At 48.1% G+C, this 23,251-nt stretch overlaps 7 protein-coding genes across 7 annotated transcripts; 4 read left to right on the plus strand and 3 right to left on the minus strand.

The window, feature by feature from the left end:
• The first annotated feature begins 4,590 nt into the window (after nucleotides 1-4,590).
• Nucleotides 4,591-5,827, plus strand: LOC9651388 (putative RING-H2 finger protein ATL69). Its single transcript, XM_024665917.1, has one exon. It carries the CDS (start codon nucleotides 5,178-5,180, stop codon nucleotides 5,727-5,729), a length of 552 nt encoding a protein of 183 aa, XP_024521685.1. The 5' UTR covers nucleotides 4,591-5,177; the 3' UTR covers nucleotides 5,730-5,827.
• A 768-nt stretch (nucleotides 5,828-6,595) lies between these two features.
• On the plus strand, nucleotides 6,596-8,355 carry LOC9651605. The gene is made up of 7 exons (XM_002992154.2): nucleotides 6,596-7,129; nucleotides 7,201-7,292; nucleotides 7,365-7,462; nucleotides 7,561-7,757; nucleotides 7,833-7,885; nucleotides 7,934-8,169; nucleotides 8,228-8,355. Exons 1-6 carry the CDS (start codon nucleotides 6,691-6,693, stop codon nucleotides 7,961-7,963), a joined length of 909 nt encoding a protein of 302 aa, XP_002992200.2. The 5' UTR covers nucleotides 6,596-6,690; the 3' UTR covers nucleotides 7,964-8,169; nucleotides 8,228-8,355.
• Nucleotides 8,356-10,283: 1,928 nt separating this feature from the next.
• Nucleotides 10,284-12,022, plus strand: LOC9651390 (probable 2-oxoglutarate-dependent dioxygenase At5g05600). Its single transcript, XM_024665915.1, has 3 exons — nucleotides 10,284-11,090; nucleotides 11,280-11,604; nucleotides 11,664-12,022. Exons 1-3 carry the CDS (start codon nucleotides 10,552-10,554, stop codon nucleotides 11,910-11,912), a joined length of 1,113 nt encoding a protein of 370 aa, XP_024521683.1. The 5' UTR covers nucleotides 10,284-10,551; the 3' UTR covers nucleotides 11,913-12,022.
• A 584-nt stretch (nucleotides 12,023-12,606) lies between these two features.
• LOC9651391 (pentatricopeptide repeat-containing protein At4g02750) lies at nucleotides 12,607-13,608 on the minus strand. Its single transcript, XM_002992193.2, has one exon. The coding sequence runs from the start codon at nucleotides 13,606-13,608 to the stop codon at nucleotides 12,607-12,609; it is 1,002 nt and encodes a 333-aa protein (XP_002992239.2).
• A 34-nt stretch (nucleotides 13,609-13,642) lies between these two features.
• On the minus strand, nucleotides 13,643-14,445 carry LOC112343060 (pentatricopeptide repeat-containing protein At2g35030, mitochondrial-like). Its single transcript, XM_024665925.1, has 2 exons — nucleotides 13,826-14,445; nucleotides 13,643-13,718 (listed from the first exon to the last, which is right to left on the minus strand). The coding sequence occupies exons 1-2, from the start codon at nucleotides 14,443-14,445 to the stop codon at nucleotides 13,643-13,645; spliced, it is 696 nt and encodes a 231-aa protein (XP_024521693.1).
• Nucleotides 14,417-15,721, minus strand: LOC9651606 (single-stranded DNA-binding protein, mitochondrial). The gene is made up of 5 exons (XM_002992194.2): nucleotides 15,420-15,721; nucleotides 15,126-15,349; nucleotides 14,927-15,027; nucleotides 14,821-14,866; nucleotides 14,417-14,764 (listed from the first exon to the last, which is right to left on the minus strand). The coding sequence occupies exons 1-4, from the start codon at nucleotides 15,702-15,704 to the stop codon at nucleotides 14,844-14,846; spliced, it is 633 nt and encodes a 210-aa protein (XP_002992240.1). The 5' UTR covers nucleotides 15,705-15,721; the 3' UTR covers nucleotides 14,417-14,764; nucleotides 14,821-14,843.
• A 204-nt stretch (nucleotides 15,722-15,925) lies between these two features.
• LOC9651607 (GDSL esterase/lipase 1) lies at nucleotides 15,926-17,251 on the plus strand. The gene is made up of 4 exons (XM_024665926.1): nucleotides 15,926-16,300; nucleotides 16,385-16,567; nucleotides 16,791-16,893; nucleotides 16,959-17,251. Exons 1-4 carry the CDS (start codon nucleotides 15,926-15,928, stop codon nucleotides 17,249-17,251), a joined length of 954 nt encoding a protein of 317 aa, XP_024521694.1.
• The last annotated feature ends 6,000 nt before the right edge of the window (nucleotides 17,252-23,251 follow it).

Raw genomic sequence — 23,251 nt, forward strand, 5'->3', positions numbered from 1 at the left:
CCTGAGGATGACTTCCTTCTTTGCAAAAAGTCCGTGATGGCCTCAATGACTGTTTCTTGAGCCCTGAATTTTGGCGTAAGAAGGTGGTAATCTTTCTCAAGATCTTCCATACAGTTTGTGCCATGGTAGTTTTTTATTCAGTAATGTGAAGCACAAGCAAACAACCAATTTTGAGGTACTGATTTTTTTTTCTTTGCTTGCTTTTCTCTTCCTTTTGCTTTTTGTTGTCGTTGCTGTTAACTTACGTTGCTCGTGGATTCGGTCGTTGTTGTTTACTGCTTGAACAGAAGGTTCTTTCCTGCTTTTCTGATTCCAGTTCCTCGATGTTCTTATTGAAATGTTTTTCCCTAGTCATCTCGATCTGGAGACGTTGAGCTCAAGTTTTCTGTGCCTCCTCCTGCTACGTTGCTCCTTTGGTTGTTGCGACTAATGCCGTGCTTGCAGCCCTTTTTTCTCCAGTTCGCAGCGATAGTGCGACCGGGGTGTGCATTGTTTTCAACGCATATGGACCAGACACGAGCTTTTGCAAGCGTTGCCCTCCACGGAGCAAGAGCTGGTTGACATAGTTGCACACGGTGTAAAGAACACATGACGGTCAGCACACAGCTTTCCCAAGTTCGGGTGTCCTGGAGGGACTTCTGGCCTTATCAGCAGCACGGCAGAATACTCCAGCAGGGTGGTGATAAACGCGAGCTCCATGATCAGACACTGGTGTAGAGCTGTTGCAGGAGATTGGAATGGCTCTTCCTTCGTTGCCTTATTGGAACGGGATTTCACTTGGAGGGCATGGAAGTTCCTTGTTAAGGAAGTGCCATTCACGTCACGAGTATGTGAAAGCGAGGACGATGGTCGTTCTAGTGACGGACGAAGACTTTAAATGCTGCCAAGGTCTGAGTTCTAGGAGTGATTGACTTTGTCACTGCAGCCGATATTCAAGAGATCGGTGAGAAGCGTCTGACGTAAATCAAGAGAAAGAGATGCATGAGTTTGGAGACGTGTCCTGGTATTCATTGAAGTACAAAGTCATCTACAGAGCATGGACGAAGTAGCAGTGGAGACGGTGTGAATGATTTCATTGGATTTCTTGAATCTCGAAAGAATTCTTGGTACGTGCTGTTTCTACTTGATCAAACAGTAGTGACTCATTCTTTTCCTTTTAAATAAAGTGACTCTAAGTAGACTGGGAATGTCACTACAGGGGAAGGCTTTAAAGAGCTCAAGTGGCATTACAACTAGTTATCTGGGTATTTAAACATTTAATATTTTTAGGGTTTTTGGCTTAATTTACTTTTTTGGTGCACTTAGGGTTTGTCGTGTATTTGTGGAGTGGGTAAAATATCAAATTTGTTGAAATAAAATATTAAATTTGTTAGAAGTAAGGTTTTTAATGTTTATCTTAGTTCACATTTTCTTCAAAGAAAGTTAAAAAAATTTATTGTTACAAAAACTCTTTTAATATTTATTATGTTTAGAAAGATTTTCTTGAGGAAGGATTATTTCCACAATAAAATAGTTCAACATGTTGTGGTGATGGAGTACTTTGTAATGAAATTAGCAGATCAAAAAGAGAATCTTGAAAAATATTTCTTTTTTTAATAATTTTTTCAAAATAATTTTTCTTATAGTTTTTATTTTAAAAGGTAATTGTAGCTCAAAGAGGCATACAAGTGCAATTGAGCCATCAGATTGATGAGGAAAGAATAAAATGGCAAGGGCAAATGCTTGAAAATATTCAATTAAATACCAATAATACTTCATGGAGGTCAATTTTTATTTAAAAATTCAATTTTTTGCTTCAAGGAGGTTAACTTGCTATTGTAGCTTTATGTTGATCTTTAAGAAAAATCAATCTCTCTATAACAAAAAATGTGAATATTAAAAAATGGGTGGTTGAGCTGGAGAAAAACTTCTCCTGCATAGGAATTGTGCAAAAAAAATTACACTTAATTAATGGCTAAATCACCATCTTCTGTCATGAGAAAGACATATAGCCACTAATAAAAACTGAAGACCACAAAAATGTATCCACAACCTTTATAGCATGGCAGCTAACTTTAAAAAACTTGTGGGTAGGCTCTTAGGTAATCTCCTTATCTCTTTCTTATGCAAGCTTTTCTTTTTCTTGGCCAACTCTCATCATCACTGCGTTTTCTTTCAGGGTGGCGGCAGGGTATGCTTGGATGCAGCCTTTCCTACAGGTTTGAATTATCCCATCAAATTATCCTTGTGTTTTCTTCTTTCTTTCGCAGGTCTTGCATACGTGAATGTTAATGAGTCTCTTACGAATCAAGAGTGCCTCATTTACCGCCAAGCTGAGAAACTGCTACAGCAAGTGGTTTGTGACGATGCATCATCACGTTCATGGAGAGTGCAGACACAGTCCCAGTGATGGGCTGGCAGTGCATCAGCTCAGGTGCTCGAACTTTAACGTCATGCTTGGATCAGGAAAGACTTACAGCATCCGTGCTGCGTCTCTGTTCCTCTTTCTGGAGGTTTTTTCCCTGGCACACGGAAGGCTGATGCACGTCAACGGGGAAGATTTTTCAAAGTATCCAGCTTTGACACTCATCTGCTTGCTTGCCTTGGGTTATCACGACAGCAATGCCGCTCAATACTACGTTCAGAACCTCAGGGATGACAAAGGTGTCCATCAGGTGATCAAGATCATGCAAAAGATAGTCCAGGGTGATAACAACAGAAGGCTTTATCTGGTGCTGGACGATGATCTCTGCTGAGCACGCGGTTTTACTCTGGAGTATTGCTAGTTTTGGTGCTGTAGTCTTGTGTGGGAAGTGGCAAGAGTTTCTGAAGGAGGAAGATCGCGCACTTTCATCAACGGCGCATTCAACGTAAGCTCGCTTCACATGTTAAGTTGCATTTACTAAACTCTCTGTTTGATTCAGGAGGTTGAAATAACAAACTACTTGGCGTTCGTGAAGGCCGACGCTAATACTACGAAAGAAAGTATTTGGTGGAAGACTGGCTGGGTTCCGGGGTTAGGAGCGATCGAAAGTACCGTAAGGCTCTTAAAGAGTACATCCAGAATCTGCCTTCGGAAGATTGGCCTCGTTTCTCAAGCTCCTTTCGAAAGGAGTTGTTGAGGATGACGAAGATGACGACATTTTTGCAGAGCAAGCCGCCGGGGAGTTAGGATTGCGAGATGTCCCTCAGAGCAGCTTCGCTCCTACGCAGCAAACCAGTTCATGCTCGTGGCATGTCCAGTGGACCAGATCGATGAGCAGATTCGGCTCTGGACATCAGTTATCCAAAGCGATCATCGCGGTATTTTCTCACGAATTGGTCTGAACACACAGCAGGCATGCATTCTTGTGGCGCGGTACAAACAACCCGTCATAAAGTATGACCAAGAAGGGTCTGTGACTATAACTCCGACAGCAGCCTGCAATTTTCGTGGGAGCTTTACAATGGCGATGACCAAAGAGATCTCCGTTCTGACAATTTTCATTCCTATTCATGGGACTGAGAAAGGACTCGGTTGTTACTACGTTGCAGATTCGCACTTCGTAGTCATCCAGTTTGCAACAGGGGCTTGGGCGATTGAGGATCACGAGCATATCAGGTCGAGAGCACGGGAATTGTTCATGTCAGATGACAAGTCAAGGTCTCACGTCCTTGCGTGGGTGGTGTACTGCATGAGTCCTTGGTTTGAGACAAGGAAGTTTGCTGTGGCGGGAGGTGGTGAACTAATCTACCATGAGGCCTATCTTAATTTCGGGTGCTTTGACAAGATCTTAACCTGTATCGACGAGAAGCTGGGGAGGGTGAGGGATGGTCGGTACCGTGGAGAGGTAATCAGCTTTCGCTTTGCGAGAAAAGAAAGCACACATGACTTCCAGCACAGATGACTATGGAAAAGCATTTCAACAAGAAGAATGATCGACATCAATGAACTAGAATCAGAAAAGCAAGAGAGAACCTGCTGTAGCACTACAACGACCAAATCCACGAGCAAGCAACGACAACAAACAGCTCAAGGAAGAGAAAAGCAAGCAAAGAAAAAAAAAACAGTACCTCTAAATTGGTTGCGTGCTTGTGCTTCGCATGGCTCAATAAAAAACTGCCAATGAAATGTCTTGCGCTGGATTTCCACTTTGTTACGCCAAAATGCAGTAAACGAGCAGTAACTCTCCCCGCGACGCCAAGAGGGCCCGAGGAAATCAAAGATCAATCAAGCAGAACATACTCAATAATGCCGCAGGACAGTGATCACGCAATCACCTGGAGGTAACGCGCAAAACTATGAGCTTACTGACAAGAGCGACGTCTGCAGCTTTGGAGTGGTGTTGCTGGAGCTCATCACGGGGCAAAAGCCTGTTGTTGAGTAATTTTCAACTATAAAAAAAGATGCCACCATTTTCATGCATGCAGTGTAACCACCACGTCTTAAACCCTAGAAGCCGATGTAAAACCCTAGAAAGCGCGCAGCGCTCATCGGCTTGGAAAAAAGGAGACCAAGTTGAGATCAGGACAGAGTGAAACCAGACCAAGCTTGATTTCCCGCTTGGTATCAAGCTTGATTGAGAGTGTGTAGATACGATTGATCGAGCAGCATGATAAAAAAATCGACACAATCGTGCTCAAGAATGAATTTCCTGCATCATTTGAGATTATAGCAATTGTTGAGGTGAGCTATAATGCTATCCAAAAACTGGCTCATTCCTTTCGCCTTTTTAAAGGCATTGTGGAGTTGACGAAGCAAGGCGAGATTTCTACAATGTGCTACTCGCTGATTGGCTAAAGCTGTGCTTTTGTCGTCTAATCACTGGATGTAAGTTGCGGTGGGGAATATGCCACTGACGTGAGGAGCATCGCCACCGTCCGTCGCCTTCCAATTTTTGAATATCCTGGGGCATTTAATGGTCGCCTCCATTTTACGAGGTCACGGGACCCGCCAACGCGAATCCCCGCCGTCGGATCTCCCCATCGACGGCTCCCCTGCCCCGGCCAAGTGCCTCTAGTTGTTCTTCCCGGCTATGGTGGCCACGGACTCGATGCCATGGAGGCGTCTAGCAGTCAGCGCTACCGCGGCGCCATTCTTTTGTGGATCTCCGCCTACATTCATCCCGGCAATGGCTAGGTAGCGCACCGGCGGCTCGAAATCTCCAGGTATCGATCGAGAAGATCGCCTCGATCCAGCCAAGATCCAAGACTCCGGCATGGTAAACAATGGCACCTCGGCAGATTTCACGAATCCGAGCATGAGCAGGGTCGGCCTCGGCTATGGCATCGCAATCGCAGTCGGGATTCTCGTGCTCGTCTCCACGATCATGCTCGCCTCCTACGTTTGCGTCAGGGTTCACGGCAGGGCGCAGCTCAATCGCGCGGCGGCAGCGGCGGCGGCGGCGGCACAGCGGCAGCAGCAGCAGCAATCCAGCAGCAGAGATCGCAGCGATGGAGAGTGGACGATCAGTGGCTTGGACCAGGTAACGCTGGAATCCTACCCCCGGATCGTCTTCTCGGCGCAGCAGCCACTGCCGCATCCGCAAGACACCGCTTGCGCGATCTGCCTGGCGGATTATCGCGAGGCGGAGATGCTGCGCGTTCTTCCCGACTGCCGCCATGTCTTCCACGTCCAGTGCATCGATTCGTGGATGCGCCTCCAGGCAACGTGCCCGATGTGTAGAACATCGCCACTCCCGACGCCCCAGGCGACGCCAATCTCCACGCCACTCTCGGAGCTCATCCCTCTCGCCAGGCATCCCAGGTAGAGAAATCTCGAGAAAATCTTGCTAGAACTCTCGCCATTCTTTGTATGATCCTCCCTCTCAACGAGAGCTCTTCCAAGATCTAGATGGCCTTCATCGCAGTGGCGCTGCTCTCCTCGATCGTGATGAGATCCAGGAAGCGTCGCTTGGCTTGGAAATAGGGGCTGAGCGCTGGGGTGTGATCCAGATCGTAGCGCTCGTTCAAGAACACCACCATCCTTCCCAGGCTCATCTTCATGGTGAAGAATCTCTTGTCGGATCGCAGCAAGCTCTCGAGATCCTGGCACTGCTCGTCAAGCCCCAGCTCCTGGTGGAAGTCGTGAAGATCCGACACCGCCGCGCTCTTGGATCTGGTGAGGCTGAGGAACTCGTGGATCACGCTCATCTTGCGGTGCCGCTCCAGCTCCTTGTTCACGACCGAGAAGCGCGATCGATCGTAGGGCGAGATCATCGGCTGCCGGTATAATCTCGCCAGCTCCTGTGGCGATTGGATCGTCTCCATGCCGCCATCGTTCTCCAGTGGGATTATTCCACTTCCAGCTCCAAACATTTCCTCCTCTGGAACCTTGCGGAGCATCGCTAGGGTCTTCTCGCGCGCCGTGATGGCGAGCTCCGGATCCCAGCTTACGAGCCGCAGCCTCCCCCAAAGCAATCGCGCCCTGTCCCAGTGGAAGAAGCTGGGATTGTGGGAGAAGACGCGCGTGAGCTCCGGGAAATCGAAGCACTCGCATCGCAGGAGCTTGGCGGTGGGCAGCATTTCTTTCTGGGACAGCATCAAGAGCTTCCGGATCACAAAGGCCGCGTAGGGCTCCTTGGGGATCTGCCGCTCCTGCGAGACGAGATCCCTGGCGGTGCTTGAGAATTTGACATCGCAGCTGACCATCGGGAAGGCGCCAGGGTTTTGGAGGAGAAACCTGTGCACTGCCTCTGGATCCATCCCCAAATCGCTGCCCAACGCGTAGCAATGCTCTACCGGCATCGTCCATCGGTGATGGAGGACGATCGCGCTGCGAATCCGGAGAGCCAGGCGCTGGGCCTTCTCCAGCTCGCGCATTTCCCAGTGAAAAAAAGGAAAAAATTAGGGTTCTTGGAAAAACTTAGGGTTCTTGCGATGGAGGCAATGTTGCAGCGCGCGAGGCACGCCATGGAGATCGCGCTAGAGAAATCGAGGGAGCAGGCGCGGGAATTGGCGATGGAGGCCTCCAAGAGAGCCGATCAGATCAAGGATCTCGCGCTCGACAAGGTGAGGGCTTCTGTGGCTGCTGCATCGCCGCCCGACGCTTCTGCTACTAGAATCGATGAGGAGGAATACCAGCGCTATGGCATTACTCCGGAGCTCAGGGATTTCGTCCAGGGATTGACGATCGATACATTCCGGGATTTTCCCATGGAAGACCAAGAAAGTAAGTCGGGCTTTAGCATTGCTTGCTCAATCCCGATTAACAAAGGTCTAGTTTTTTTTCATCGTTTCCAGTCGATGGACACAGTGGCAGCAACGATGAAGGTTTCGACGTTCTTTCGCCATGGAAGGAACACCATGCATTGCTCGTTCTCTCTGCTGTGCCGGTAATTCTTTACGCTTTAGTAGTGGGAAGTGTTGATTGATTGATTCCCACTCATTTCTTTTCTTTTCTTCAGGAGATCTCCGAATTTCGCTACAAGCTCTGTCCGAAGCACATCAAGGACAAGCGCTTCTGGAGGATCTATTTCGCGCTCGTAGATGGACACCTTGCAAAGTAAGAGATATTCTCATTGCCTCTATCTGTCACTGTTGCCTTTTGGACGAGGTAGTGCTCACTCATTCCTTTGAAACCCACTGTGTTTTTCTTTGCAGGTACAATGCTCCTGCTCAGGATCCTCCTCGTGTGGAATCTCAAAGCGATGGGCATCACACACCAGACACGCTGGCCTTGGCACCTCCGGCCACTGCACCAAAAGAGCTTGAGACGCCAGGAAAATCCATTGTGGATGATGAAGATCTCGACAATTATTTGCTGGGTGCCCTTGACGGCGACGACGACGAACATTCAGGTACAAAAGTAAAAGAGCCCCCTTTTTTTTTTGGTATGATCAAATCGCCCACTTAGCACTTACATTCTGTCGCAGACGGGGATGATGGAAGCCTCGACGCTGAATTCGAGCAACTTGTCAAAGATACGGTAAGCTCTGCGATGCCACTCGTCAAAACTCCTCTGATAATTGCGCAGGCAATGGATAGCGATACTGAAAAGCTGTGATCGTGGATAACTCCGAACAGTGTGAGTGTGTGCGTGCGTGTATATGAGTGTGCGCATATAGATATATAGACATATATACATGCATCATGTCAGGGGGCATCTCGTTTCTTGCATCTTGCTCCGACGCGTAGCGTGACTCGAACGCAAGAGGACATATTCTCTCCCCAGAGTGTGCACAGCAGCAGCGCAGCAGCAACAAGGTCCAGGTTTGTTGTAAGAATTCCTCATCAAAGTCTATTAAACAACACTGCACATTTTTAACAGGGATTTGGAACGATGTTTTTTATTCTCATGCGCAACGATTTGCAAAAGCTGCCACGAATGTTTAAAGGTTTTTTGTTTTCGTGTAAGTCCATGGAACCATTAACAAAGATGGATTAGAAAACTTAAAAGTTGTCTAACTTTGAGGTCATAGAATATGGGATGGAATCTCGCAAGTGAGTCTGGGGTGTTCAGGAAGAAGCCAGATTCTCCCCCGAAGTCCACCGCAACAAGACAATAATTTGATGGCACGAAGCTTCACCTTTGTCGCTGTATCCAGATACGCAAGTTTCACTCGTGGCCGAATTCGCCTGATAATTGAGCATGTACGCGGAGAAAGGCTGTATTTTGCTACGGCGAGTGATATCATCGCAAGCTGGCACACAAGAGAAAAACCAAAACAACACGGAGCTCTTCCGGACTGTGCGTGGTACTTTTTTCCATGCCAAGGGATCTTCTTTTCCACTCTGGAGATGGCTGACAGTCGGTCGGTCGAGGTTTTTGCTTCGCTCTTTTGATTCTCTCTCGTTGTAATCCTTATCCACCTCACTTTCGAGGAAAAAAGGAGGCGATAAATCCAATTTGGCATATTTGGTTTTTATTTTGGATAGTTTTTCTATCTATTTTGTGGACCTGCAGGTGTGGCTGGACCGAAACAATACACATCACCCTTGAGGCCATGTGTAGAAAAAATTTAACACGCTTTTTTCTGTGGATAGCTCTTTGGACCTCGAAGAAGATCACTGAAACACCGACAAAAGCAACCAAACCATAGAGGGGATGATGAATCTGTTCAATGTGGCCGGTATATTCACAACAATAATGTCGCAACATCTGTCAAACAAAGGAATTTCCCTTGCTTTTCTACCCGACTCTTTCAATACTTTTCTACTCGAGTCAGGTGTGCTTGGAGAGGTAAAAAAAGAAAAAAAGAAAAAGGGAAATGAAGTGCCTGTGCAAAATAGGGAGAGGACTTCTTCTGCATCCAGATAAGACTTCTGCGTACGCCCATGCTGTCCTGTGGAGATCCCAAAAGTTGCTTCAGGCCCTTTGTGGTGGTCACGGGTGTAAAAAAGTAAACAAAGAAATCTCCTTTGACATTTTTATATGAATATTAACATTGTAAAAAAGTCAAAAGAAGATTTAAAACATGTCAAAAATTTTAGAAAGGTGAGTGCTTTGCTATATCATGTACGTGCTACACCACCACCACCACCACCACCACCGCCACTACCAGCAGCAACAATAATAATTCAGATAAAAATGCTGCTGCCACCGTTAGCTCGCCAATGAAATGGTCAAAACATTGAAAGTTCTCTTCGCAAAAGGTTTCTATGTTCTTCCGAGCTTTGCACATGATTCTCCTTTGCATGCAACTAAATTATTGCAACCCACGCTTGCTTATTCCTCCATCTATTTTGCATTTTATTTAAGCCTGTGTATCTCATGACCGCGACACAAGAGGCAAGGAAGCAAAGCGAGGTAGTTTTTTAAGAGATTGCGAGCTTGTGGCTTTAGGGGATCTTAGAGATCCCAAAATCAAGCCAAAGAAGAAGCCAATCACAAGCGCCGCCTATATTCATTGGGAGGCGCGCCCAAACTTGTTACCAAAAAAATATTACGCGATCCACAAGACAAGAACCATATAACTAATAACGAATTTGTTGACACTGCGTACGGAGATCCTTCCAGAGCCTGGATGGACACACATGTGTACGGCGTACGAACGCGGCATCTAGACAACTGTACGGCGGCGCTTGGCCGGGGAAGCAAACAAAGCACACAAAGATGCCGCTGCCAGCACTCGCAATGGGAGGCATGGTGACGTGGCATGGCACATGGACACGTGTCCGCGGCTGGCGCGCCGGACCGGCATCTGCCGTGCACGCCTCCGCTTTTCACTTTGGAGAGTTTTACATTTACTGCGCACGGGCAAACCAAACTCACCCGTCCGTACGCTCCTGGCCCCTGGAACCGGATAAGGGCCAGCGGTACAACCGCTTGGTAGCAGAAGAACAGAGTGGAGACTTCTTCTTTATAAGCGGCGCCTCGTCTCATTCTCAATCACCATCCGTCTATCAATCTCTCTCGTTAGCTGCATTCTTGGTCGATCGTGAGCTAGGGATCGAGCAAAGCACGCGCTTCTCTCGATCCGTGCATCCACACCGATCGGTCGCTCGATCGAGGCGGCGACGCCGGAGATTCTTACTCCTGGCACGATATCTGGATCGATTCTCTCCATCGGCTGCTCGATCGATCGAATCTCGCGATCTTTCCTCCTCCTTGCGCCAGCGGTGCCCCGATTCTTCTCTCTTCTCTCCATCAAAATGCCGATTACGACGCGCTCCACCATGCCTAGCAGCACGCCAGCGGCCGAGTTCTTCGCGGCCTACCTCCAGGACTCCGTCACGCAGAAGCTCGATCTCAATGCCTTCGTGTGGCCCGAGGGACTCCGCCCCGAGACGAGCAGCGGCGGCCAATTCAGCAACGACGTCCCGGAGATCGACATCTCGGCCGCAATGCTGGCCAAGAACGAGGGCGTCCGCGCCGCCGTGGCCGCCAAGATCTCCAAGGCGGCCAAGGAGTGGGGATTCTTCCGCATTGTCAACCACGGCCTCCCGCCGGATATGATGAGCCGGGCCGAGCGCCAGGCGCACAAGTTCTTCGCGCTCCAGCTGGATCAGAAGATGAGGGCCGCCGGGAGCTCCTCCAACCCTTTCGGCTACGCGGCCGCCGGCCCCAGCCGCGCCATCATGCGCTCCTGGCACGAGACGCTCTACATGCTGTGCAATCACGCCCGGATCGATAATCTCGCCAACAAGGTCTGGCCTTCCGCCAAGGAGGCGTCGGATCGCAAGGAGTTTTGGTAAATCCTTCTTCTCTCCCTCGAGAATCTCCTCTCCATGCGTGTCGGTCTCTCCTTCTCCTCGCCCGCTTTCTTCTGTTCCATAGACGAGAATATATTCCGGAATCTTTCCCGACTCTCCCTTCCTTGATTGGATCCTCTCTAAAGCAAACGAATCTCTCTGACTCCCGTGCTTGCTTTTCATTGCAGCATGGCTCTATCCGATTACACCACCGCCATGAACAAGCTTGGGCTCCAGCTCCTGGAGCTCCTCCTCCAGGGGCTGGGCGTGGATCGCAACAAGCTCACACGGCACTACTCTGTAGAGGGCTCCTCGTCCGCCCGGATCAACTTCTATCCGCCATGCCCAAAGCCCGACGTCACATTCGGCCTCCCTCCACACACCGACTCGGGCACTCTCACCATCCTCCACCAGGACGCGGTGGGCGGTCTCCAAGTCTGCCGCAATGGCAAGTGGATTGGCGTCCAGCCCAAGCCCAATTCCTTCATCGTCAACATTGGCGACTGCCTCCAGGTACTGCCCACTTTGCTGATTCCTGGCCATCATTCTCACTTTGGTTTTTCTTGCACCAGGTGTGGAGCAACAACATCTACAAGAGCGTCGAGCATCGCGCGCTGGTCAACAGCTCCAGGGCCCGCATGTCTCTGGCATTTTTCTACAATCCCACCGATGACACCATTGTTGCTCCGATCAAGGAGCTGACCAGCGCCAAAACTCCCGCCGTCTACAAGCCATTCAGCTGGGCCGAGTATCGGCTCTATGCGGGAACACACAAGAGCAAAGTTTTGAACGCCATTGACCATTTCAAAGTCCGTCAATGAGGCGGACCAACGGCTGGGATTGGATCTCTTCATCTGATCCCACGAACACGAAAAGCTGTAGAGGCAAAAAGAATTTTGCAACTTTTACTAATAAAAACTGATCGTCTGATCTCAACCGCTAAGCTCTCCTGGGCCGTTGGATTGGTACGTCGCCAACACCCGACAGGGTATCTTGCAGGTGGCGACTAACAATCTTAATCGCAATCTTTCAATTCCAATTCTTTTGTATGACGAAATAGTCAACATTCCACCCCCGAAAATATATGACACGTTTGACTTCTTGCGGAGACATTGACAAATAGCCTGAATTTTATTGATGTTTGTCAGTACAAGTGACCATTGTCACAAATCCATTCTAGCTTTTAAAGATGCTTTTCTTTTCTTCCTTTTTCTTTCACCGCCGTTGCTGCGTGGTTGCTACAAATGGCAATGCTGCTACTGTTCAGTGGGAACCGTGTCACATCTCACTCGAATTTGAAAGAAAAAATGAGAAAGGAAAGAAAATGTGGTTTATTCCACTCAATAATTCTCCTCAAAGAGCAATAATTTTTAGTGCGTTCTAAAGGGTTGACATTTATACAATCATAAGGTCAACTTCTTTTTACAAAAAGAATAGCCAACATGTTCCCTTTTATTGTTGGAGTTTTCTTCATGGGTTGGAATCTGGAGCCCAGTAGGTCTTTGTATCAAAATGCTAGAAAGAATTTGCTAAAGCCAACCATGATCCAGAATCATGGTGGTCAACGTCCAGATTCTTCGTCCGAATTGCATGATGAACACCAGCTGCACACAAGAATGCAGTCTTAACGGCTGAATCTGGCACAAATGGCATGTTTTGGAGAAGATCCTGAGCATGATTCAGCTGTCCAGACTTGCATAACACGTCAACCACGACACAGAAATGCTCCTTCTGAGGAGATATTCCATGCTCCAAATTCATCAATTTGAAACACTTGCAACACTCTCGAACCATTCCGGCATGGTTGCATCCCACAATTCCAGAGTGAAAAGTTGCCTCGTCAGGCTTGACGCCCTCAAGAGAAAAATCACAAACCAGGGAATCAATTTCTCTTTGTAACTCCCTTAGATGCCCTTGATGGGCATATGCGGCAAGCATAGAATTCCATGACACAAGATTTCTCTCTGGCATGCTGTCAAACATTAAGACTGCTAAATCTATGTCATGGTTTTGGATCATTGTGTTCCAGGAAAATAAGTCTTTTTGTTCCATTCTACCGAAAAGAAGCTTTGCTAAATCTATATAACCATTCCTGCAATATGCTGCGAGCAAAGCATTTGTGGCCACCAAATCTTTCGCTGGCATCTTTTCGTACAAAATTCTAGCCTCGTCTAGCTGATAGTTTCTGCCGTACTCTACAATTAAGATCGTACAAGAAGATGGATCCTCTTGTTTTCTTGATTCAAGCATTTCAATCGCTCGTTCTTGGTGTCCGCTCTGGACAAATCCTTGAAGCATTGCTCTCCACGCGATTGGATCACACTCCGGCATTCTCAGAAATATCTCCTCCGCATCTCGAATTTGGCCGATCTGAGACAAAGCTTGAATCATTGTAGTGAATGACACGATACTTCTGTGATTCATGGCCTGGAAGAGATCTCTTGCCCGATCGATTTGCCCGTTTAGGGAACACGCCTGGATCATAGCATTGCAGGTAACGAGATCACAGATGGGCATTCTGTGAAAGAGATTTTCCGCCTTTTGGAGCTCGCTATTCTCGCCATAGGCAGAGATCATCGCATTCCACGCTTGGATGTTTTGCTCCGGCATTCCATGCCGTAATTCGTCTGCCAAATCCAGGTTTCCCATTCGGGAATGTGCTGCAATCGCAACGGTACATGCGATTGCATCAACGACGGGCATCGCTTGGAATGTGGCGATGGCCATTTCGAACATTCCATTGTCAGAATATGCTTGCATCATGATCGTGAACGACTGGAGATTCCTCTCTGGCATCTCGCTGAACAAACGTCTTGCTTTCTCCAAATGCCCTTGCCTGGTATATTCTGCTATCAGTGTGTTCCAAGATGCCAGATTTCTTTCTGGAGCTGCCTCAAACAGAGCAGAGGCTTCTTCTAGGGAGCCATTTCGAAGAAACGCCCTTAAAAGAATATTCCAAGACTCCACTGTCTTTTCTTTCATTACCTCAAAAGTGGATCTCGCCTGACACATTTGCCCATTTTCGGCATATACGCCAAGCATAGCATTGCAACACACGAGATTCCATTCGGGCATTTGGCCAAAAATCTCTCTTGCTCTAGACAGATTCCCTGTCCCGGAATATCCTGGCAAAACCGCCGTGCATGACACTAGATTCCTAAAAGGCATATGCTCAAATGCATAGATTGCGTCCTCCAGATGCCCAGCTTGGGCATACGCGACAACCATGGTAGTCCACGAAACCATCGACTTCATGGGAATTTGATCAAACAGTTTCTTGGTCTCTTCAAAGTTTCCAGCTTGAGCATAAGCTTGCAACATCAAGTTCCAAGAGACGATAGTTTTTTCTGGCATGCTTTATGGGCATTGCTTGATCGAGATGCCCATTTTGGGCATAAGCGCCCAGCATGATGTTCCACGAGTAAGTGTTCGGATGCTGGATTGCCTGGAAAGCAATGCGGGCATCTTCGACGCTGGAACACTTAGAAAACATGAGAACAGTCAAGTTCAAGAGGTAGATGTCCTTCGAGTGAGCGTCGCTTGCGAAGATCTTGGAGTAAACTTGCCGCCCGGTGATGAGATCCTTGGATTGAGCACAGTTTCTCAACAAGGAGGCCAGATCTTCCCTGGATAGCTCGTTGTTTCCAAGAAGAGCTTGAGCCATCAACTTTGCCTGGAAAGCATTCTTTTATGTCACCAGTTTTGGAGAAGGAAAGAAAGAGAGCTTACGTTGTGGTTGTTTTGGAACATACTCAATCGACAACATACAAACGTCCTGGAATGACGAAGTTTTACTCCCGCTCAAGCTTAAAAACAAAAAGAAGTGGAAGCTCACCACACTGCCGGACGCAAATCTCTCGAACTCGCTTCAATGCTCCCGTCACAGCGTCGCTGTACACTCTCGTCTCGATGCTGCCCTCGAGGTAGACATTGTTCCTGCAACAAAATCGAATTAGACTTGAACAGAAAAAAAAAAAAAAAAACTCGCGATCTCTCAGGGAAAAACAACGATCAAAGATGGAAGGAAGAGTGACCCTTTGGTGAGCTTTCTGGCCATGTCTAAAAGCCCGAGCTTGAAGACGCAAACTCGGTGCCACTGCGTGAAGCTCCGCTCCGCATAAGTTTCCCAATGCTCTCCTTCCAGCTGCTTCCTGTTGTTGCGAAGCCCGCCAGTTCCCAGCGAGAAGATCACCACCGAGACATTGGTGGCAAAAACTCTCTCCACTGGTTTCTGTCCCACTGATCCAACCAAGATCGCCTAGGAAAACGAAAGGAGAAAAAGGAGAGAACCATTTGATCAACCCCGATTGATCAAGCAAAAATTGTACCTTGTAAATGCCGGGCCCATAGTACTTGTCCGGTGACGCGAAAACAGCCTTCTTCATGTATTTGGTCTCCTGTGGATGTGGTTCTTCCTCGTCCGTGTCCGCGGCGGGCAACCCGCAGTCCCGAATCTCCTCTCCATGATCCTCTTCCACCTCTTCCACTTTGGTGCAATACGCGAACCGATCCTTTCCAAAACCTGTACCTCTGCTGCTTGCGGCCAGGAATCTACTGCAGCTAGATCGCAAACCTCCATTCCGGAGCGCGCGGCACAAGTGCAAGAGCGCCATAGCTCGAAATGCCCTGCTTTTTTAGGGCTTTCGCGAGGTGGATATTCTCCGGATGTTTTTTTGCCATTTGAAATTTCCCGCCCTTTAACGTTAGGGCTACCAAATATTCTCTAATCAAATAATACCATATTTGGTTCCTCTTCAATATGGAAATATCCATACCTGGTCATCTGTAGCTTATAAAAACCCTATTCTTGTAACACTAACACAGACAAGTCAAGATGAAAGTTATTAGCTTTATTTTGTTCTTCCTCATTGCATGCCTTCCACTATCACAAGCTATTAGATCCAATCCCAGTGAAGATCTTGGTGGTGTCCAGGGACTGTTTATCTTTGGAGATTCAGCTCTAGATGCTGGGCAAAACACTTACATTCCAGGCTCTAGGATTATGAGTGCTGTTCCACCATATGGGAAATCATACTTTGACAAGCCAACAGGTCGCTGGACAGATGGCCGCACAATAGGGGATTTTCTTGCTCAGGCCCTTGGGCTTCCGTTGCTTCCGCCGTACCTCCGACCTGGAGCCAACTTTAGCAGCGGCGTCAACTTTGCATCTGCTGGAGCAGGCTTGTTGGATGAAACAAATGCTCATCAGGTAAAACCTTATATAGTTTCTTATGGTCTAGAAAAGATGCTGATACTTCTTTTGTATTAGGGAGTTGTTTCCATGAAGCAACAGCTGCATCAATTCCGTAATGTCATAGATGGCTACAAAAGGGTCAAAGGAGCAGACTCTACCACTCAATTCTTGAAGAGCTCAATAGCTATGTTCAGCATCGGAGCAAATGATATAGCTAATAATGCACCTGGAAACTCGCTTCTTTTTCAAGAGATGTTAGAAACCTACTCTAATGCCATCCAGGTAAATATTATGTTATGCTGTGATTAAATATTTATAATGTCTGGATTTGTAGGAAATTTATAATTTGGGTATTAAATATATTGTCCTTCTTTTGGCACCACCATTGGGATGCACTCCAAATTTGAGATCCCTTTCAGCACAAAGTAGAAATACAAACTTAACTCCAGAGGGTTGTGTAGGTGGTATCAACTCTATTATTAACTATTATAATACCCAAGTTCAGAATCTTGCTATTAAAATTCACAATGACTACCGCGACTTGAACATTGTGACGTTGAACCCAACAACTGTTGTCTTGACTATCTTGAGCAACCCTGATAAATATGGTAAGTTCAACTAATTATTTTTTTTCTTTTCTGATTTCTGATATGATCCAATGATCTTATCTCAGGTTTTAAAGAAGCAGAGAAAGCATGTTGTGGTGGTGGTCCATTTAACGCAGCAGAGTTTTGTGCTGATGTTGATAAACATGATTGGAAGCCAAATCACAAGAACAAGTACCAACAATCTGTATGTAGCAATCCAAAGGACTACCTATACTTTGACAGCAATCACTTCACTGAAGCTGGTACTTGGATGATGTTGAAAAACTTCTGGTATGGATCTTATGCTGTAGCAAAGCCTAGTAATCTTAGTTTCTTCCTCTCTAGATTTACAATCCCAAATCCACCACCAAAGCCTTAGAAAGAGTTTAGTTTTTTATATTGGAATTATTCCAAATAAATATAAATATGTTTCTTCTTGGTAAACTCTTTAAGTTTGACATGATTTTCAACAATGACTAAACCTCAAATTTTCTCCTAATTCACATCTCTGGTTTAAAGTTTTCTCGTAAATTCAGTGTCCAGAGCAAACTTGGAGGATTCATTCGAGCAGCTTCCCGGAACACCTTCAGGATTTTCATCCATGCGCTTCCCTGACGAAACTTCGCCAAGAGGAACGTTTGCAATCTCCTGGCAGCGACAAGCAAGCAAATCTCCCCTTAAATCGCAAAGCATCTCCTCCAATCCCGACAACTCCACTGCTCACAGCTTCACGAAAAATACAAGGATGAAAACGGGCCATCTCTCCCCCATCGAGAGATCCCCCGAGCTAGCAGAATAAAAAAGCCATTCGGGGGCGTGTAGTTCTCACTAGGCATTAACTCTAGATATAGCAACATGCGGACACGAACTTCTCCACATTCAGCCGCCTGTTCTCCATGACCAACATCACTGCTGAGATCCGCTCCTCGCTCATCCCGGACAACTCTATACAGCTAACGTGGGGACCAACCTCGAGGCACGGGCTTGACGTAAGAGATCATGGAGATGACCAATGGCTCGCAAAAGAGCTTCTCCCCATCATTGTCCCGCTGCGAGATGATGGCGTACAGGAAGGCCGGGACGAGCGACATGAGGCGATTGCCCAGGCCGAAGGTGCATAGCGATTGAGCAGCGCTATAACAAGCGCCATGGACACAGTCAGCTATGAATTTCCCAAACCATCAACCACTAACCCTGCTTTTGGGGTGTTTAGCGTGTTGGGCTAGAACTCAAAGATTTCCAATCTTCATGTTATAGAAATTTCTTTTGACTTTAGGGAAGGAGTGCTTAAGCGATCTTGCATCAAGATCTCCCCAAGAAAAAGAGATTTGTAACAAGGGAGTGTAGGCCAAGGCAAGCGACACAACTCCGGGTGGAAATAGAAAAACTACCTCAACACAGATCAAGCTGGTGCAGCGTCTGCCACGAAAGGCATGCACTCGAGAAGCTCCTGCGCCAGCACAAGCTCGCCTGCCTGAGCCAATGCATCGATCAAACACACGTAGTGCTCCACTCCAGCAAAATCCCTCCCCCGCAACTGAGTGCCACCGCATGGACATAATGCACAGCTTGCCTGCAAGCGGCCAGGAGAGACACGAAGGTCTGCCTAGATCCCTTGCAGCTGCATCATGCCGAAGAGCTGCCAAGTCTGCCCCAGCGCTGCTGTAGTGAACAGGCTGAGGCATAGGCAGAGATGAGCGTGCTCCCAAGTGGCAGAGTGCCGCGAGATGGCCTGGCAAATCTTAAAACCAAGAAGCAACGTCTTTAGTTTTTTATCCTGCATGAGCTGTGAACTGGATCAAAACAGTGTAAAGACGCAAAACCTGTTTCATGGTTTTGAGGCTGACGAAGCTCCCTTTCGAATGTGCTGGCAAGAAGTGCCAGCTGGAGCGGCGGCTCGACGAGGATCTCGGGCCAACTTTGAGTTCCGGTTGAAGGGATGGTGGCGAAGCTGGAGCAAGTGTTGGCGACGAAGCTCCAGGACGAGGAGGAGAGGAAGTGCATGAGAGCAATCCATTAGTCGGCTTACCTCATTACTACCAGCAGGTCGAGATTGGAAGGATGTGGCGATTGTTCTGGCGGGCGAGGTGCAATGCACAGGTTCACAGGGGGGACGAGGGGAGCGAAGGGACCCTTCAGATGATGGCCGGGTACGCACAAGACAAGGAAGTAGCGAGGAGGGTGATGGAGGAGTGGAAGGTGAAGTTTGGGAGCCATAAAGATCTCTGCTGATGGGAGTTCTTTTGTGTTCTTCTTGACACAGTTAAGTTAAATTCCACTTGACTTCGCAGAATCCGTGACTGCTCCTCCCATAATCCGACGCTGGAGAGATGTGGAGACTCGTGAAGATTGACGACAGAGACAAGGCAGCGTACTCTCTCATGTCTTGGGAGGAGTCGCTTCCGACCCCATGCTAGTCACCATTGCCACTGCGTTGCTAAGCTGGTTGGCCCGGCCGAGCATGTCTACCACGCACGCCTTGTGCTCACACCTCGGACTCACTCCATACTTGGAGAGCATAAGCCCGGTGAAACACATCGAGGACCTTCTCAGCGTCACCCCTGGCGGCTGTATCCAGCTGCGAGAGCGTTCCATGCTACCAGATCTGGAGTTTGAGCTGCGTCAAACGCCTGCTGTGCGTCGATCATACTTCCGGCTTTTCCAAACACGTCCACCATGCTGTTGGAGAGCACAGTGGCTTTCTCGCTCCATATCTGTATACTTCCCCAACGATGGCTTTAGTGACTTCCAGCGATCCCTCAGAAGATCTTCCCTTGAGCACGGGGACGAAGACCCGGGCATCTAGAGCACAGTAAGCCGGACCGAGTTTCAGTTTCATTCCCGCAAAGAGTTCCAGAAATTTGTCTCCATCACCAGAGTCCGCGTACCACATGTCCACGAGACTATCCACGGTGTGGCATCCCGTCGAAAACTCCTGCAAACTCCCACACTTGCATACATCTCCATCAAACTACTGGCCAGAAAGAAGTCCCAATCCCTTTCTCCAGTGACGACTCTTTGACAGCCTTTCCATCCACCTGAGTGGACTCTTCCATTGCAGCGACGCGTATGCAAGCCTTGTGTGCCGCTCGAAGACGTGAGCTCAGGAACCTCTCCGCAATGATCAACACAGGCCAGAATCAGCGAAGTCCACGACATGACGTCGTGGGAGCACATCTGGTCGAAAACTCCTCGAGCATTCAGCAGGCTCACTTCGCGCGTAAGCGTCAACTAAGGTGCTAGCCTTAGTCGACGATCACATCCGTCTTACAGTATTGTCTCGAATCTTCATGAACTGCCAGTGTTCTCTCCAAGCTTGACCAGTTTTCCATTAACTTCCACGGCCCCTTCCTTGGCCGCCAAGCCGTGACAGGCCTTCGACGCAGCAACTAAAAGGGCCACTGTTTTCCATCTGAGAAAACAAATCGAAAACTACATCTGCTTGCGAGATCTCCACGTATCCCAGCATGGGCACCGTCCGGCTATGGCAAGGCATGCTCCTAAAAACTCTGTTAGCCTCCACCATGCTTCCACACTTGGCATACACGTCTACGAGAGTGTTCGCGAAAAACTCGTCCCTCGGGTATCCTTTCTCCGCAGCTTGGATGTGAATTGCCATCCCTTTCTCCAGAGGATCCGCTTTCACCATCTTCCCTTGATGCTTGTGGCTTCTTCTTTCACTGCTAATCCAATGCAGGCCTTCAAAGCATCGACAAACGTCAAGGCATCCGCTGTAGTAGCGCTCCCAAAGCTTTCCATTCCCACCACTAGCGTGTTCCATGATACCACACTGTGGCAAGTCATCCTGTCGAAAACTCCTCGGGCATCTGTTTTCACAAACATATCGTTTCCAACGAAAACATCCAGCGATCTTTGTGCCAACTTTCATAGCCGTTCCATCCAAAGGTTCTCCCCACTTTCCTCTCCCAGCAAAATCTGCGCAAGCTTTCACTGCTGAGCCAAAGCATCGAGCATCCGGCTTGATCTCTCCAGCTTCTATGCTGTCAAAAAACTCGAGCTCACTCTCCCGTCTTCTACGTACCCGAGCACTAGAACAATCTACGAGATCACACTGTGCCGGGAGCTTGGCGTACATTTCCACCAGCGAGCTCGCTACGCAGCTCGAGAGTGGATTCTCGTGCCTTGTTCTAGAGCTTTCAGCACACCGATGAGTCTCGCTTCTTCTCTGACCGCTAGAGCCGAGCAAGCCTTGATCACCGCGAAGAAAGTAACGGTATCCGGTGCGCAGCCTTTGCTTTCCATCTATGAGAATGTGGCCCAAGATGCAGGCCACTACATTGTGGCAAGACATCCTGTCAAACAACCTCCTCGCCTCAACCAGGCTGCCACACCTCCCATATGCCGATCAAGCTGCAAGAAACGTAGAGATTGGAGCAAACCCCGCTCTGGATGGCGCGATCGTGGAGCACCCTTCCCTTCTCTAAATCCTTGGAGCTCCAGCAGGATTTCAACCCCGATAGAAGAAATGTGTGCTGTGATTCCTGTGAGGAGCCCGCGTCGAAGGAAACGTGCTACCAAAATTATTAAAACGAGAAGGCTCAAACCTTGATTTGTGAGCCTAACGTGTCTGGTCTGCGAGCAAGAAATAGTGGTATTTATTGCGAGAAAACTCCACCTCTACACTTACCTCATAACCAATTCCTCGCTCGCAATGCCGATTCTAGGACGATGGGCTCGGATAAATCCACGCCTTGGGTGGCGAGCAAAGCCCTCAAAGAGCACCGTCCAGGCCTCAAGATTGTTAATAAGCTAGCCACCACAAACTGCGTTGTAATTTGCTTTTTGATTTGGAGTGGCCAGTTCTCTTCTTTGCTTTCATGTACATCAAGCTCGAAGAGAAAAAAAATCTGGATCAGCTACTAGCTAAAGACGACATCCAGTCGATTACACAGCAGCCAGTTCCAAGTCCTTAGCGCCACCGTCTCAAAGCCCTGCGATCGAGTGACAAAAGACGTCCTCTTTGATAAGAACCGCGAGACAACCGCACCAGCTGCTCGCAGACGATCCACGGAGCTCCCACTTTCTTGGAGCCAAAGTCCATTTCCTGGAGCAACGCAAGCATCATGACGAAGGGATTAGCAAAGCAAAAGTTCCAAGGAAAAGCTCTTGAGCAAGATAGTTTATACCGGCACCAACAGGATCATTCGCTGTGAAGGTCACATTTCTCGTTGGACGTAGCATGACTTCCATCTGGAAAAGTACAATAGAAACGAGAAAATGAGAGAAGGCATATTTCTTTCTCTGTGAACTCACCCAGGTTGACGACTCGTCTTGAAGTTTTGATCGCTGAATCCAATCGAGATCACTCCTCTTTGTCCTCGATCGCACACGGCCATCTCAAAGCGGTAGCGAAGCCTTCTGGATGGAGCCAGCCTATTTCCTGGACGTCCCCCAATGCCCCAGTCGCTGTAGACTCTCGGCGAGATAGACATTGGTCCTGCAACAAGCCGATACAGCATCGGAGCCTCTCAAATTAAAAAGCCAAGCAACCTACAGCAACGAAACAAAAAAGATGAATTTTTCTGAAAGGAGAAAGTTAAGTTCGATGGTAGAAATGAGAAAAGAAAACTCTCAATCTCTCAGGGAAAAACGAAAAAGATGAGCAAGACTAAAGATGGAACGAAAACTGACCCTTTTCGTGAGCTTTCTGGAAAGCCCGAGCTTGAAGACGCAAACTCATTGCCACTGCGTGCTCCGCATAAGTTTTCCAATGCTCTCCTTCAAGCTGCTTCCTATTGTTCCAAAGTTCGTCAGTGGAACATCACCACCGACATTGGTGGTAAAAATCCTCTCCACTGGTTTCTGTCCCACCGATCTAAACAAGATCGCCAAGGAAAACAAGAAGAGAAACAAACATTGAGAACGATTCATCAAATCAAGCAAAAGACGAGAATCACACACTACCTCGTAAATGCCGGGCCCAGATTCAGATTCATGTATTTGGTATGGTTCATCCTCGCCCGTCTCCGCGGCTGTCTCAAATCTCCTCGTCATGATCCCTTCCACTTTGGTGCAATAAGCGAGCCCAGAAACTGTAGCTCTGCTTCTGGCGCCCAAGAATCTAGCAGCTAGATGGCAAACCTCGATTCCGGAGCGCGCGGCACAACTGAGCTGCTCTTTTAGGGCTCTTCGCGAGGTGAATATTCCACAGATAATTTTGAGAATTCCCGCCCTGCCAGAGAGCCCTAAAATATAAAAACGTGTAAGAAGGTTTATACGGACGCACAAGGCGATCCTTCTGCTTTGCAGCAGTGATTCTTTCTCTGCTGCGGTCCTGTGTGAGTGGTGGTAGTACACTGGCGCGTTCTTCAGGTGATGACGTGATCGCGGCATTATTGAGCGTGACAAAGGTGCTTGA

This window comes from Selaginella moellendorffii, unplaced genomic scaffold (assembly GCF_000143415.4).
Source record: "Selaginella moellendorffii unplaced genomic scaffold, v1.0 SELMOscaffold_130, whole genome shotgun sequence".
NCBI lineage: Eukaryota > Viridiplantae > Streptophyta > Lycopodiopsida > Selaginellales > Selaginellaceae > Selaginella > Selaginella moellendorffii.